The 12,996-nt window shown below is 45.8% G+C and overlaps 1 protein-coding gene across 1 annotated transcript; it reads left to right on the top strand.

Moving 5' to 3' along the window:
• The first annotated feature begins 1,342 nt into the window (after nucleotides 1–1,342).
• Nucleotides 1,343–3,868, top strand: LOC123732945 (C-type lectin domain family 6 member A-like). The gene is made up of 3 exons (XM_045712285.1): nucleotides 1,343–2,152; nucleotides 2,228–2,337; nucleotides 3,187–3,868. Exons 1-3 carry the CDS (start codon nucleotides 1,991–1,993, stop codon nucleotides 3,350–3,352), a joined length of 438 nt encoding a protein of 145 aa, XP_045568241.1. The 5' UTR covers nucleotides 1,343–1,990; the 3' UTR covers nucleotides 3,353–3,868.
• The last annotated feature ends 9,128 nt before the right edge of the window (nucleotides 3,869–12,996 follow it).

Consider the following 12,996-nt stretch of genomic DNA (forward strand, 5'->3'; position numbering starts at 1 on the left):
ACAGAGAGAGACCAGTTACAGAATAGACTAAATACCAGGACCACTTTAATAGACAAGTTGATGAAGAGTCTGAACATAACAACTATGGAGCGTGACCATCTACAGAAAGGGATAGAATGGCTGAACTGGAAGATCAAAGGCAAATGTAAGGGGCCAGCCACCCCCTCCTAATGCATTGAGGAGATAAAGTGGAGGTAAGGTCCTATGATAGATTAGTGTCCAGCGGGTGTACTTAGATTTTTATTTAAACAGGATCAACTAGGACCAAGGTCTCATTTGCAGTAGAGACCTGTTTTCAATACAAAGAAATAAACGCATACATGCACAACTACTTAGACACAAGACATAACCCCTTAAGAAAACATTCACAATTAACAGTTAAAAGATCAAAGATCTATTTTTGAATTGCCCAAGAGGCACCAGAACATCCATTCTAAGAGTTTTTTGTAAATTGTTCCACATGTAAGGTGCAGCATAACTGAAGGGGCATTTTTTCCGATCTGTGTAGAAACTGGGGGGGATCTGAAGTGTAATGTAATTCATTGACCCAGTTTTATAAATATTAATTCTAGAAGAGATTAGAGATGTCAGATACATTGGAAGTGTTTACTTGTACATCAAGCTGCCTCACACTACAGAAACAGGAGCAGAAGACTAGATCCAATGAGCTGTTCTGGCCTCTCACAAGACAAGGCTCATGCAAAGCTACCTACATATTCAATGTGGGAATAAATAATAGTTGCAAAAGTTATGTTTAACGTGAAAATGTTGTAGAACAAAAATATAAATGCAACATGTAAAGTGTTAGTCCCATGTTTCATAAGCTGAAATAAAAGATCCCAGAAATGTCCCATACGCACAAAAACGTATTTCTCTCAAATGTTGTGCACAAATTTGTTTACTTCTCTGTTAGTGAGCATTTCTCCTTTGCCAAGATAATCCATCCACCTTACAGGTGTGGCATATCAAGAAGATGATTAAACAGCATAATAATTACACAGGTGCAACTTGTGTTGGGCACAATAAAAGGCCACTAAATTGTGCAGTTTTGTCCACAACACAACACAGATGTCTCAAGTTGAGGGATCATGCAATTGGCATGGCGACTGCAAGAATGTCGACCAGAGCTGTTGCCAGATAATTGAATGTTAATTTCTCTAACGTAAGCCGCCTCCAACGTCGTTTTAGAGAATTTGGCAGTACTTCTAACCGGCCTCACAACCGCAGACCATGTGTAACCACGCCAGCTCAGGACCTCCACATCTGACTCCTTCGCCTGCCACCTGGACAGCTGATGAAACTGGGTTTGCACAACAGAAGAATTTCGGTGCAAACTGTCAGAAATCATCTCAGGGAAGCTAATTTGCATGTAGCAAGGATCTGTACACAATTCCTGGAATCTGAAAAATTCACAGTTCTTCCATGGCCTGAATACTCACCAGACATGTCAACCATTGAGCATGTTTGGGATGCTCTGGATCAACGTGTACAACAGCATGTTCCAGTTCCCGCCAATAACCAGCAACTTTGCACAGCATTTGAAGTGGACTGGGACAACTTTCCACAGGCCACAATCAGCAGGCTGATCAACTCTATGTGAAGGAGATGTGTCGCACTGCATGAGGCAAATGGTGGTCATACCAGATACTGACTGGTATCTATGACCAACAGATGCATATCTGTATTCCCAGTCATGTGAAATCCATAGATTAGGGCCTAATGAATTTATTTCAATGGACTGATTTCCTTATATGAACTGAAACTAAGTAAAATCTTTGAAATTGTTGCATGTTACGTTTGTATTTTTGTTCAGTGTAAAAGCTAAAGGCAAACAGGCAATTCACACAAACGACTGCTGTGGGAAATCACCAGAACATATTCATTATTTTCTAAAGCTGCAAGGTGGAATCTCAATCAGCTCATTGGAAGGGTTCATTAGCTTTATCTGTGTCATGTTTTTCTTATTTTTCATTACATTCAAGTGTCAAATATGGTAAAGGTCAAACTTCTAGGGTACTGTCCTGAAGGATGGAGAAGGTTTGGCTGCACCTGTTACTACGTCTCTACTGAGGGGAAATCCTGGGAGAAGAGTAGACAGGACTGTCTGGAGAGAGGAGCAGATCTGGTGATCATTAACAGTGAAGAGGAACAGGTGAGAGACAGAGACAGAGAGCTACTTTATTAGTCCATCATGTGTTATTAACAATGCTTTTTTATGCCTCAACAGACATTCGTCAATGGGTTTGAATCAGTCAATTATGTCTGGATTGGTCTGACTGACTCTATTACTGAGGGGACCTGGAAATGGGTGGACGGCACCCCACTGACCACACCAAGGTAAGAGACTACTGATGTATAGTAACACTGACCACCCCCAAGGTAAGAGATTACTGCTATAACAACACTGACCACCCCAAGTTAAGAGACTACTGCTCTATAATAACACTGACCACAGTGGAAGGAGTAGGACTGATTCTTTGTGTTGTTCATACTCTAGGTTCTGAGAGAGTGGTTCTGAGAGATTGGTCAGTCTAACTCTGCGTTGTCTACTAGGTTCTGAGAGAGTGGTTAGTCTAACTCTGTGTTGTTCATACTCTAGGTTCTGAGAGAGTGGTCAGTCTAACTCTGTGTTGTTCATATCTAGGTTCTGAGAGGTCAGTCTAACTCTGCGTTGTTCATACTCTAGGTTCTGAGAGAGTGGTCAGTCTAACTCTGTGTCGTTCATCCTCTAGGTTCTGAGAGAGTGGTCAGTCTAACTCTGTGTTGTTCATACTCTAGGTTCTGAGAGAGGCCAGTCTAACTCTGTGTTGTTCATCCTCTAGGTTCTGAGAGAGTGGTCAGTCTAACTCTGTGTTGTTCATACTCTAGGTTCTGAGAGAGGCCAGTCTAACTCTGTGTTGTTCATACTCTAGGTTCTGAGAGATTGGTCAGTCTAACTCTGCGTTGTTCATACTCTAGGTTCTGAGAGAGTGGTCAGTCTAACTCTGTGTTGTTCATCGTCTAGGTTCTGAGAGAGGCCAGTCTAACTCTGTGTTGTTCATACTCTAGGTTCTGAGAGATTGGTCAGTCTAACTCTGCGTTGTTCATACTCTAGGTTCTGAGAGAGTGGTCAGTCTAACTCTGTGTTGTTCATACTCTAGGTTCTGAAAGAGTGGTCAGTCTAACTCTGTGTTGTTTCTACTGCAGCTACTGGTGGAGAGGAGAACCTGGTCGTACAGACTGGAACTGTAGGTTCATCTATTACAAATCATCAGGCCATGGAGTATGGTGGAATTATTATTGCTCCTCTTCACAACCATGGATCTGTGAGAAATATGCTTCCCATAGGTACTTTTTCTGCACTGCTGATTAATGAACTCTCTACTGTATGTTAATGATGGTCTGAAGACTGGTGTGATTTGATAGAATGGTACTCTGAACTACAGCTGGGAGAGAAACACACAAACACACAAACACATGCACACATTCATACACGCACACACACACAAAGACACTGATCTGAACCTGAGTCTCCCACGGGAGAAAACAACGTCTTAGTTAGACAGGGGAAATTCCCTTTTGGGCTGAGAGCTGACACTGATTTTGAAGTCACTTGCGGGGCTACCTCATCACGTGACCATGAGCAACCAATCATGACCGATACACAAGCTGACACAATAATTTATTCATTTGTCAATCAATGAGCTATATAATAGGGTATAATATCATTCGATAGCCGCTGTCAATCAATTACTGTTAAGTACTACACTTCTAAATACATTTAAAATGACTTTATATGTTTATCAGGTATGTTTGCTTCTTGTGCTTTTATTATTCTGAACATAAACAATGTGTACTTCCTGCTTATTCAATAACTCATTAAACCGAGATTAAAGACATTTCCTGTCTAGTACATTATTGTTCTCCCTACTCTCTTTTATCTGTTTTATTACGAGGTGACACCAATCGGTGCTCCCACGTGCTAAATATGACATCCAACCTCAAAATGGAAATGAAAAAAAAAACTAAGGCTGTAACACCTTCCCCTTAAGACATTTACATTTTACATTTAAGTCATTTAGCAGACGCTCTTATCCAGAGCGACTTACAAATTGGTGCATTCACCTTATAATATCCAGTGGAACAACCACTTTACAATAGTGCATCTAAATATTTTAAGGGGGGGGTTAGAAGGATTATCCTATCCCAGGTATTCCTTAAAGAGGTGGGGTTTCAGGTGTCTCCGGAAGGTGGTGATTGACTCCGCTGTCCTGGCGTCGTGAGGGAGCTTGTTCCACCATTGGGGTGCCAGAGCAGCGAACAGTTTTGACTGGGCCGACGGGAACTGTGCTTCCTCAGAGGTAGGGAGGCGGAGCAGGCCAGAGGTGGATGAACGCAGTGCCCTTGTTTGGGTGTAGGGCCTGATCAGAGCCTGAAGGTACGGAGGTGCCGTTCCCCTCACAGCTCCGTAGGCAAGCACCATGGTCTTGTAGCGGATGCGAGCTTCAACTGGAAGCCAGTGGGAGAGCGGAGGAGCGGGGTGACGTGAGAGAACTTGGGAAGGTTGAACACCAGACGGGCTGCGGCGTTCTGGATGAGTTGTAGGGGTTTAATGGCACAGGCAGGGAGCCCAGCCAACAGCGAGTTGCAGTAATCCAGGCGGGAGATGACAAGTGCCTGGATTAGGACCTGCGCCGCTTCCTGTGTGAGGCAGGGTCGTACTCTGCGAATGTTGTAGAGCATGAACCTACAGGATCGGGTCACCGCCTTGATGTTAGTGGAGAACGACAGGGTGTTGTCCAGGGGCACGCCCGAGGCTCTTAGCACTCTGGGAGGAGGACACAAGGGAGTTGTCAACCGTGATGGCGAGATCATGGAACGGGCAGTCCTTCCCCGGGAGGAAGAGCAGCTCCGTCTTGCCGAGGTTCAGCTTGAGGTGGTGATCCGTCATCCACACTGATATGTCTGCCAGACATGCAGAGATGCGATTCGCCACCTGGTTGTCAGAAGGGGGAAAGGAGAAGATTAATTGTGTGTCGTCTGCATAGCAATGATAGGCGAGACCATGTGAGGATATGACAGAGCCAAGAGACTTTGTGTATAGCGAGAATAGGAGAGGGCCTAGAACAGAGCCCTGGGGACACCAGTGGTGAGAGCACGTGGTGCGGAGACAGATTCTCGCCACGCCACCTGGTAGGAGCGACCTGTCAGGTAGGACTAAATCCAAGCGTGGGCCGCGCCGGGAGATGCCCAGCTCGGAGAGGGTGGAGAGGAGGATCTGATGGTTCACAGTATCAAAGGAAGCAGATAGGTCTAGAAGGATGAGAGCAGAGGAGAGAGAGTTAACTTTAGCAGTGTGGAGAGCCTCCGTGACACAGAGAAGAGCAGTCTCAGTTGAATGCCCAGTCTTGAAACCTGACTGATTAGGATCAAGAAGGTCATTCTGAGAGAGATAGCAAGAGACCTGGCCAAGGACGGCACGTTCAAGAGTTTTGGCGAGAAAAGAAAGAAGGGATACTGGTCTGTAGTTGTTGACATCGGAGGGATCGAGTGTAGGTTTTTTCAGAAGGGGTGCAACTCTCGCTCTCTTGAAGACGGAAGGGAGGTAGCCAGCGGTCAAGGATGAGTTGATGAGCGAGGTGAGGTAGGGGAGAAGGTCTCCGGAAATGGTCTGGAGAAGAGAGGAGGGGATAGGGTCAAGTGGGCAGGTTGTTGGGCGGCCGGCCGTCACAAGACGCGAGATTTCATCTGGAGAGAGAGGGGAGAAAGAGGTCAAAGCACAGGGGTAGGGCAGTGTGAGCAGGACCAGCGTTGTCGTTTGACTTAGCAAACGAGGATCGGATGTCGTCAACCTTCTTTTCAAAATGGTTGACGAAGTCATCCGCAGAGAGGGAGGAGGGGGGGAGGAGGATTCAGGAGGGAGGAGAAGGTAGCAAAGAGCTTCCTAGGGTTAGAGGCAGATGCTTGGAATTTAGAGTGGTAGAAAGTGGCTTTAGCAGCAGAGACAGAAGAGGAAAATGTAGAGAGGAGGGAGTGAAAGGATGCCAGGTCCGCAGGGAGGCGAGTTTTCCTCCATTCCCGCTCGGCTGCCCGGAGCCCTGTTCTGTGAGCTCGCAGTGAGTCGTCGAGCCACGGAGCAGGAGGGGAGGACCGAGCCGGCCTGGAGGATAGGGGACAGAGAAAATCAAAGGATGCAGAGACGGAGGAGAGGAGGGTTGAGGAGGCAGAATCAGGAGATAGGTTGGAGAAGGTTTGAGCAGAGGGAAGAGATGATAGGATGGAAGAGGAGAGAGTAGCGGGAGAGAGAGAGCGAAGGTTGGGACGGCGCAATACCATCCGAGTAGGGGCAGAGAGAGAAGTGTTGGATGAGAGCGAGAGGGAAAAGGATACAAGGTAGTGGTCAGAGACTTGGAGGGGAGTTGCAATGAGATTAGTGGAAGAACAGCATCTAGTAAAGATGAGGTCAAGCGTATTGCCTGCCTTGTGAGTAGGGGGCGAAGGTGAGAGGGTGAGGTCAAAAGAGGAGAGGAGTGGAAAGAAGGAGGCAGAGAGGAATGAGTCAAATGTAGACGTGGGGAGGTTAAAGTCACCCAGAACTGTGAGAGGTGAGCCATCCTCAGGAAAGGAACTTATCAAGGCGTCAAGCTCATTGATGAACTCTCCAAGGGAACCTGGAGGGCGATAAATGGTAAGGATGTTAAAGAAATTGTAGCAGTGCAAGAACTGGTAAACAGGCCACCAACAAACGTGAGAGAGCTGAGGAAACTACTGGGGTTTCTAGGGTACTATAGGGGTTATGTACGCTTGCGCGTCCACCTACTCAACAGCCAGTTGAATCCTGTGGCGCGTTATTCAAATCCTTAGATATGCTATTACTTCAATTTTTAAAAAATATGACTATTTTACACCATTTTAAAGATAAGACTCTCGTTAATCTAACCACACTGTCCGATTTCAAAAAGGCTTTACAATGAAAGCAAAACATTAGATTATGTCAGCAGAGTACCGAGCCAGAAATAATCAGACACCCATTTTTCAAGCTAGCATATAATGTCACATAAACCCAAACCACAGCTAAATGTAGCACTAACCTTTGATGATCTTCATCAGATGACAACCCTAGGACATCATGTTATACAATACATGCATGTTTTGTTCAATCAAGTTCATATCTATATCAAAAACCAGCTTTTTACATTAGCATGTGACTAGCATGTGACTAGCATTCCCACCGAACACTGCCGGTGAATTTACTAAATTACTCACGATAAACTTTTGCAAAAAGCATAACAATTATTTTAAGAATTATAGATACAGAACTCCTCTATGAACTCGATATGTCCGATTTTAAAATAGCTTTTTGGTGAAAGCACATTTTGCAATATTCTCAGTAGATAGCCCGGCATCACAGGGCTAGCTATTTAGACACCCAGCAGGTTTAGCACTCATCAAAGTCAGATTTACTATAAGAAAAATGTTATTACCTTTGTTGTCTTTGTCAGAATGCACTCCCAGGACTTCTACTTCAATAACAAATGTTGGTTTGGTCCAAAATAATCCATCGTTATATCCAAAGAGCGGCGTTTTGTTCGATGCGTTCTAGACACTATCCTAAAGGCTAAATAATATATTCCATTACCGTACTTCGAAGCATGTCAACCGCTGTTTAAAATCAATTTTTATGCCATTTTTCTCATAAAAAGCGATAATATTCCGACCGGGAATCTGCGTTTAGATAAACAGACAAAGGAAAAGAAACCATTTGGTCGAAGCGGGCACGCGCCTAAGCCCATAGTACTCTGAGTGGCCACTTGCCAAAAGCGATAAAGTGTTTTAGCCAGAGCCTGCCTCGATATCGTTCAACGTTTTCCCGGGCTCTGAGACCCTATGGAAGACGTAGGAAGTGTCACGTTATTGCACAGATCCTGAGTCTTCAATAAAAGAGCCAAGATGAAACACTACTTCTCAGACAGGCCACTTCCTGCTTGAAATCTTCTCAGGTTTTGGCCTGCCATAGGAGTTCTGTTATACTCACAGACACCATTCAAACAGTTTTAGAAACTTTAGGGTGTTTTCTATCCAAAGCCAATAATTATATGCATATTCTAGTTACTGGGCAGGAGTAGTAACCAGATTAAATCGGGTACGTTTTTATCCAGCCGTGCAAATACTGCCCCTATCCCCAACAGGTTAAGCTTGAAAGGGCTGGTAACTGTGACAGCATGGAATTCAAATGAGTAGATAGACAGATGGGTCAGGGGAGAAAGAGAGAATGTCCACTTGGGAGAGATGAGGATTCCAGTGCCACCACCCCGCTGGCTCGATGCTCTAGGGGTATGCGAGAACACGTGGGCAGACGAGGAGAGAGCAGTAGGAGTAGCAGTGTTATCTGTGGTAATCCATGTTTCCGTCAGCGCCAGGAAGTCTAGGGACTGGGGGTAGCATAGGCTGAGATGAACTCAGCCTTGTTGGCCGCAGACCGGCAGTTCCAGAGGCTGCCGGAGACCTGGAACTCCACGTGGGTCGTGCGCGCTGGGACCACGAGGTTAGAGTGGCAGCGGCCACGCGGTGTGGAAGCGTTTGTATGGCCTGTGCAGAGGGGAGAGAACAGGGATAGACAGACACATAGTTGACAAGCTACAGAAGAGGCTACGCTAATGCAAAGGAGATTGGAATGACAAGTGGACTACACGTCTCGAATGTTCGGAAAGTTTAAGCTTACGTTGCAAAAATCTTATTGACTAAAATGACGAAAATGATACAGTACTGCTGGCTGGTGGAATAGGCTAGCTAGCAGTGGCTGCGTTGTTGACTTTGAACGTGTAGCTGGCTATGTAACCTCGATAGTTTCAGTACTACACCTTGTCATGATACAAAAGCAACTTTGTAGCTAGCTAACATAACACTAATAAAGACGTTCCTTTGTAATGTATTTAGTTTCTACAATGCTGCTCGTCGGTAATAGTTGGCTGGGTTTGGAAAAATGCCGTCGCGGGGGGATGGAAATAGCTGGCTAGCTAACCTCGATAATTACTAAACTACACAATTATCAAGCTATGACAAAGACAACTATGTAGCTAGCTAGCTAACACTGCAATAGTCAAATCGTTCCTTTGTAAAGTATTAGTATCTACAGCGCTGCTAGTCGGTAACGGTTGGCTAGCTAGCAGTGGGTTAATGATGACTAGGTGTGTTGACTAAGTCTGGCGTCGCGTCGCGGCTGGCTAGCTAGCCTCGATAATTACTCTAAACTACACAATTATCTTAGATGCAAAGACAGCAAAGACAACTATGTAGCTGGCTAACTAACACTAACACTACACTAATCAAGTCGTTCCGTTGTAATGTAATAGTTTCTACAGTGCTGCTAGTCGGTAGAAGTTGGCTGGTTGGCTAGCTAGCAGTGTTGACTAGCTAGCTAGCAGTGATGACTACGTTAGGAGAACGAAGATAGCTAACCTCGATAATTACTCTAATTACTCTAAACTACACAATTATCTTTGATACAAAGACGGCTATGTAGCTAGCGAAGAAAAATTGCTCAGATCAAACAAATCAAACCGTTGTAATGTAATGAAGTGTAATATTACCTGTGGAGCGAAGCGTAGTGCGACTGCTCGCTCCATATTTTTGTTGGACAAGTTTGCTCACAACAAACAGAAAGTAACTTCCATCTCACAATATGATCAACTATAATGTGTTGCCTCCTTCAATATAAAAATTGTGTCTACTGGCTGTCAACGCTTAAAGACAAAACAGACACTTTTTTTCTTTTTGGCTAATACTCATTCGGTTTGAGAAACAGAGGTAAAATCACATACGTTTATATAACTCTCAACCAAAACAAAATGACAGTTTTCTGAGGTCTTGGCTGATTTCTTTTGATTTTCCCATGATGTCAAGCAAAGAGGCACTGAGTTTGAAGGTAGGCCTTGAAATACATCCACAGGTACAACTTCAATTGACTCAAATGATGCCAATTAGCCTATCAGAACGTGGTACTTTCAGGCATTTGGAAATTGCTCCCAAGGATGAACCAGACTTGTGGAGGTCTACAATTTTTTCCTGAGGTCTTGGCTGATTTCTTTTGATTTTCTGTTGATGTCAAGCAAAGAGGCACTGTGTTTGAAGGTAGGCCTTGAAATACATCCACAGGTACAACTCCAATTGACTCAAATGATGCCAATTAGCCTATCAGAAGCTTCTAAAGCCATGACATAATTTTCTGGAATTTTCCAAGCTGTTTAAAGGCACAGTCAACTTAGTGTAAACTTCTGACCCACTGGAATTGTGATACAATAAATTATGAGTGAAATAATCTGCCTGTAAACAATTGTTGTAAAAATTACTTGTGTCATGCACAAAGTAGATGTCCTAACCGACTTGCCAAAACTATAGTTTGTTAACAAGAAATTTGTGGAGTGGTTGAAAAACGAGTTTTAATGACTCCAACCTAAGTTCGGCAGTTGTACGGTGTTTCCTTGGACACATTGGTGGGGCTGGCTTCCGGGTTGGATGTGCGTTGTGTCAAGAAGCAGTGCAGCTAGATTGGGTTGTGTTTCAGAGGACGCATGGCTCTCGACCTTCACCTCTCCCGAGTCCGTACGGGAGTTGCAGCGATGAGACAAGACTGTAACTACAACCAATTGGATACCACGAAAAAGGGGTAAAAAAAATAAATAAATAATAATAATAGTAAGATTTGCATTTGGCGAAAGGCTCGGCCCACGCATAGTCAGGCTGACTGGCTCTCGTTTAGGCAAATGAGAAATATGTGCACTCACTCCGGAAGGCCTAAGTTAGTTACTTTAAGGAGCAGTTCTCTCTCTGTGGGTCTAACCCCAAGAAGTTCTGGAAAACGGTTAAAGACCTGGAGAATAAACCCTCCTCCTCACAGCTGCCCATGTCCCTTAATGTTGATGATGTGGTTGTTACTAACAAGAAGCACATTGCTGAGCTCTTTAATCACCACTTCATTGTCAGGATTCCTATTTAACTCAGCCATGACTCCTTGCCCGTCCAACATTTCCTCATCTCCCACCCCTTCTAATGCGACTATCCCCGATGCTTCTCCCGCTTTTTCCCCTGCCCCGCTACAAAGTTTCTCCCTGCAGGCAGTCACTGAGTCCGAGGTGATCAAGGAGCTCCTTAAACATCTGGGTCAGATGGTTTAGACCCTTTATTCTTTAAGGTTGCTGCCCCTATCATCGCCAAACCTATCTCCACCCTTTTTAACCCGTCTCTCCTTTCTGGGAGAGGTTCCCATTACTTGGAAGGCAGCCACAGTTCATCCTTTATTTAAAGGGAGGAGATCAAGCTGATCCTAACTGTTATAGGCCTATTTCTATTTTTCCATGTTTAACAAAAGTGTTGGAAAAACGTGTCAATATTCAGTTGACTGGCTTTCTTGATGTCTACAGTATTCTCTCGAGTATGCAATCTGGTTCACGCTCAGGTTATTGATGTGTCACTGCAACCTTAAAGGTCCTCAATGATGTCACCATTGCCCTTGATTCTAAGCAATATTGTGCTGCTATTTTAATTGACTTGGCCAAAGCTTTTGATACGATAGACCATTCCATTCTTGTGGGCTGGCTAAGGGTATTGGTGTCTCTGAGGGGTCTTTGGTCTGGTTTGCTAACTACCTCTCTCAAGGAGTGCAGTGTATAAAGTAAAAGAATCTGCAATCCCAGTCACTGCCTGTCACCAAGGGAGTACCCCAAGGCTCAATCCTAGGCCCCATGCTCTTCTCAATTTACATAAACAACATAGCTCAGGCTGTAGGAAGCGCTCTCATCCATTTATATGCAGATGATACAGTCTTATACTCAGCTGGCCCATCCCCAGATCTTGTGTTAAATGCTCTACAACAAGCTTTGTTATTGTCAAACAAGCTTTCTCTTCCCTTAACCTTGTTCTGAACACCTCCAAAACAAAGGCCATGTGGTTTGGTAAGAAGAATGCCCCTCTTCCCACAGGTGTTATTACTACCTCTGAGGGTTTAGAGCTTGAGGTAGTCACCTCATACAAGTACTTGTGAGTATGGCTAGATGGTGCACTGCCCTTCTCTCAGCACATATCAAAGCTGCAGGCTAAAGTTAAATCTAGACTTGGTTTCCTCTATCGTAATCGCTCCTCTTTCACCCCAGCTGCCAAACTAACCCTGATTTAGATGACCATCCTACCCATGCTAGATTACAGAGACATAATTTATAGATCGGCAGGTAAGGGTGCTCACGAGCGCTAGATGTTCTTTACCATTCGGCCATCAGATTTGCCACCAATGCTCCTTATAGGTGTAAGGGCTGTCTGAAGAGAGAGTGGACCAAAACGCAGCCTAACAAAAATAAAGAACAAAAACCCCTCTCTATGGCCAGGGCGTTACAGTACCCCCCCCACGGTGCGGACTGCGGCCGCAAAACCTGATACTGAAGGGGAGGGTCCGGGTGGGCCTTCTTACGGCGGCGGCTCAGGTGCGGGGCGTGGCCTCTACCCCACCCTTGGCGTCGCCGTCTTGGGTGGTGCACCTGGCCGCGCCGAAGGTCTGGTGGGCGACCCTGACTTCGCCCGGCTGCGGGTGACCCTTGTCACGCCTGGCTGGCAGGCGACCCTGGCACGCGCCCGGCTGGCGGGCGGCGATGGCTGCGCCCGGCTGGCGGGCGGCGATGGCAGCTCTGACAAGCGGGCCACTCTGGCAGCTCCTACAACGGGCCACTCTGGCAGCTCCTGACAAGCGGGCCACTCTGGCAGCTCCTGACAAGCGGGCCACTCTGGCAGCTCCTGACAAGCGGGCCACTCTGGCAGCTCCTGACAGGCGGGCGGCGATGGCTGCACCCGGCTGGCGGGCGGCGATGGCAGCTCCTGACAAGCGGGCCACTCTGGCAGCTCCTGACAAGCGGGCCACTCTGGCAGCTCCTGACAAGCGGGCCACTCTGGCAGCTCCTGACAAGCGGGCCACTCTAGAGGCCTAGTCCTGGGAGGAGGCACAGGACGGACCAGGATGGGGAGACCCACTGG

The sequence above is a fragment of the Salmo salar genome, unplaced genomic scaffold, assembly GCF_905237065.1.
Source record: "Salmo salar unplaced genomic scaffold, Ssal_v3.1, whole genome shotgun sequence".
NCBI classification, from domain to species: domain Eukaryota; kingdom Metazoa; phylum Chordata; class Actinopteri; order Salmoniformes; family Salmonidae; genus Salmo; species Salmo salar.

What these genes read in the sequence shown, in the direction of transcription:
- LOC123732945 (XM_045712285.1), top strand. Translation starts at nt 1,991, where the DNA reads ATGGTAAAGGTCAAACTTCTAGGGTACTGTCCTGAAGGATGGAGAAGG. An exon ending in TTAACAGTGAAGAGGAACAG is followed by an intron (nt 2,153 to 2,227) that starts GTGAGAGACAGA and finishes ATGCCTCAACAG; the next exon opens with ACATTCGTCAATGGGTTTGA. An exon ending in ACCCCACTGACCACACCAAG is followed by an intron (nt 2,338 to 3,186) that starts GTAAGAGACTAC and finishes TTTCTACTGCAG; the next exon opens with CTACTGGTGGAGAGGAGAAC.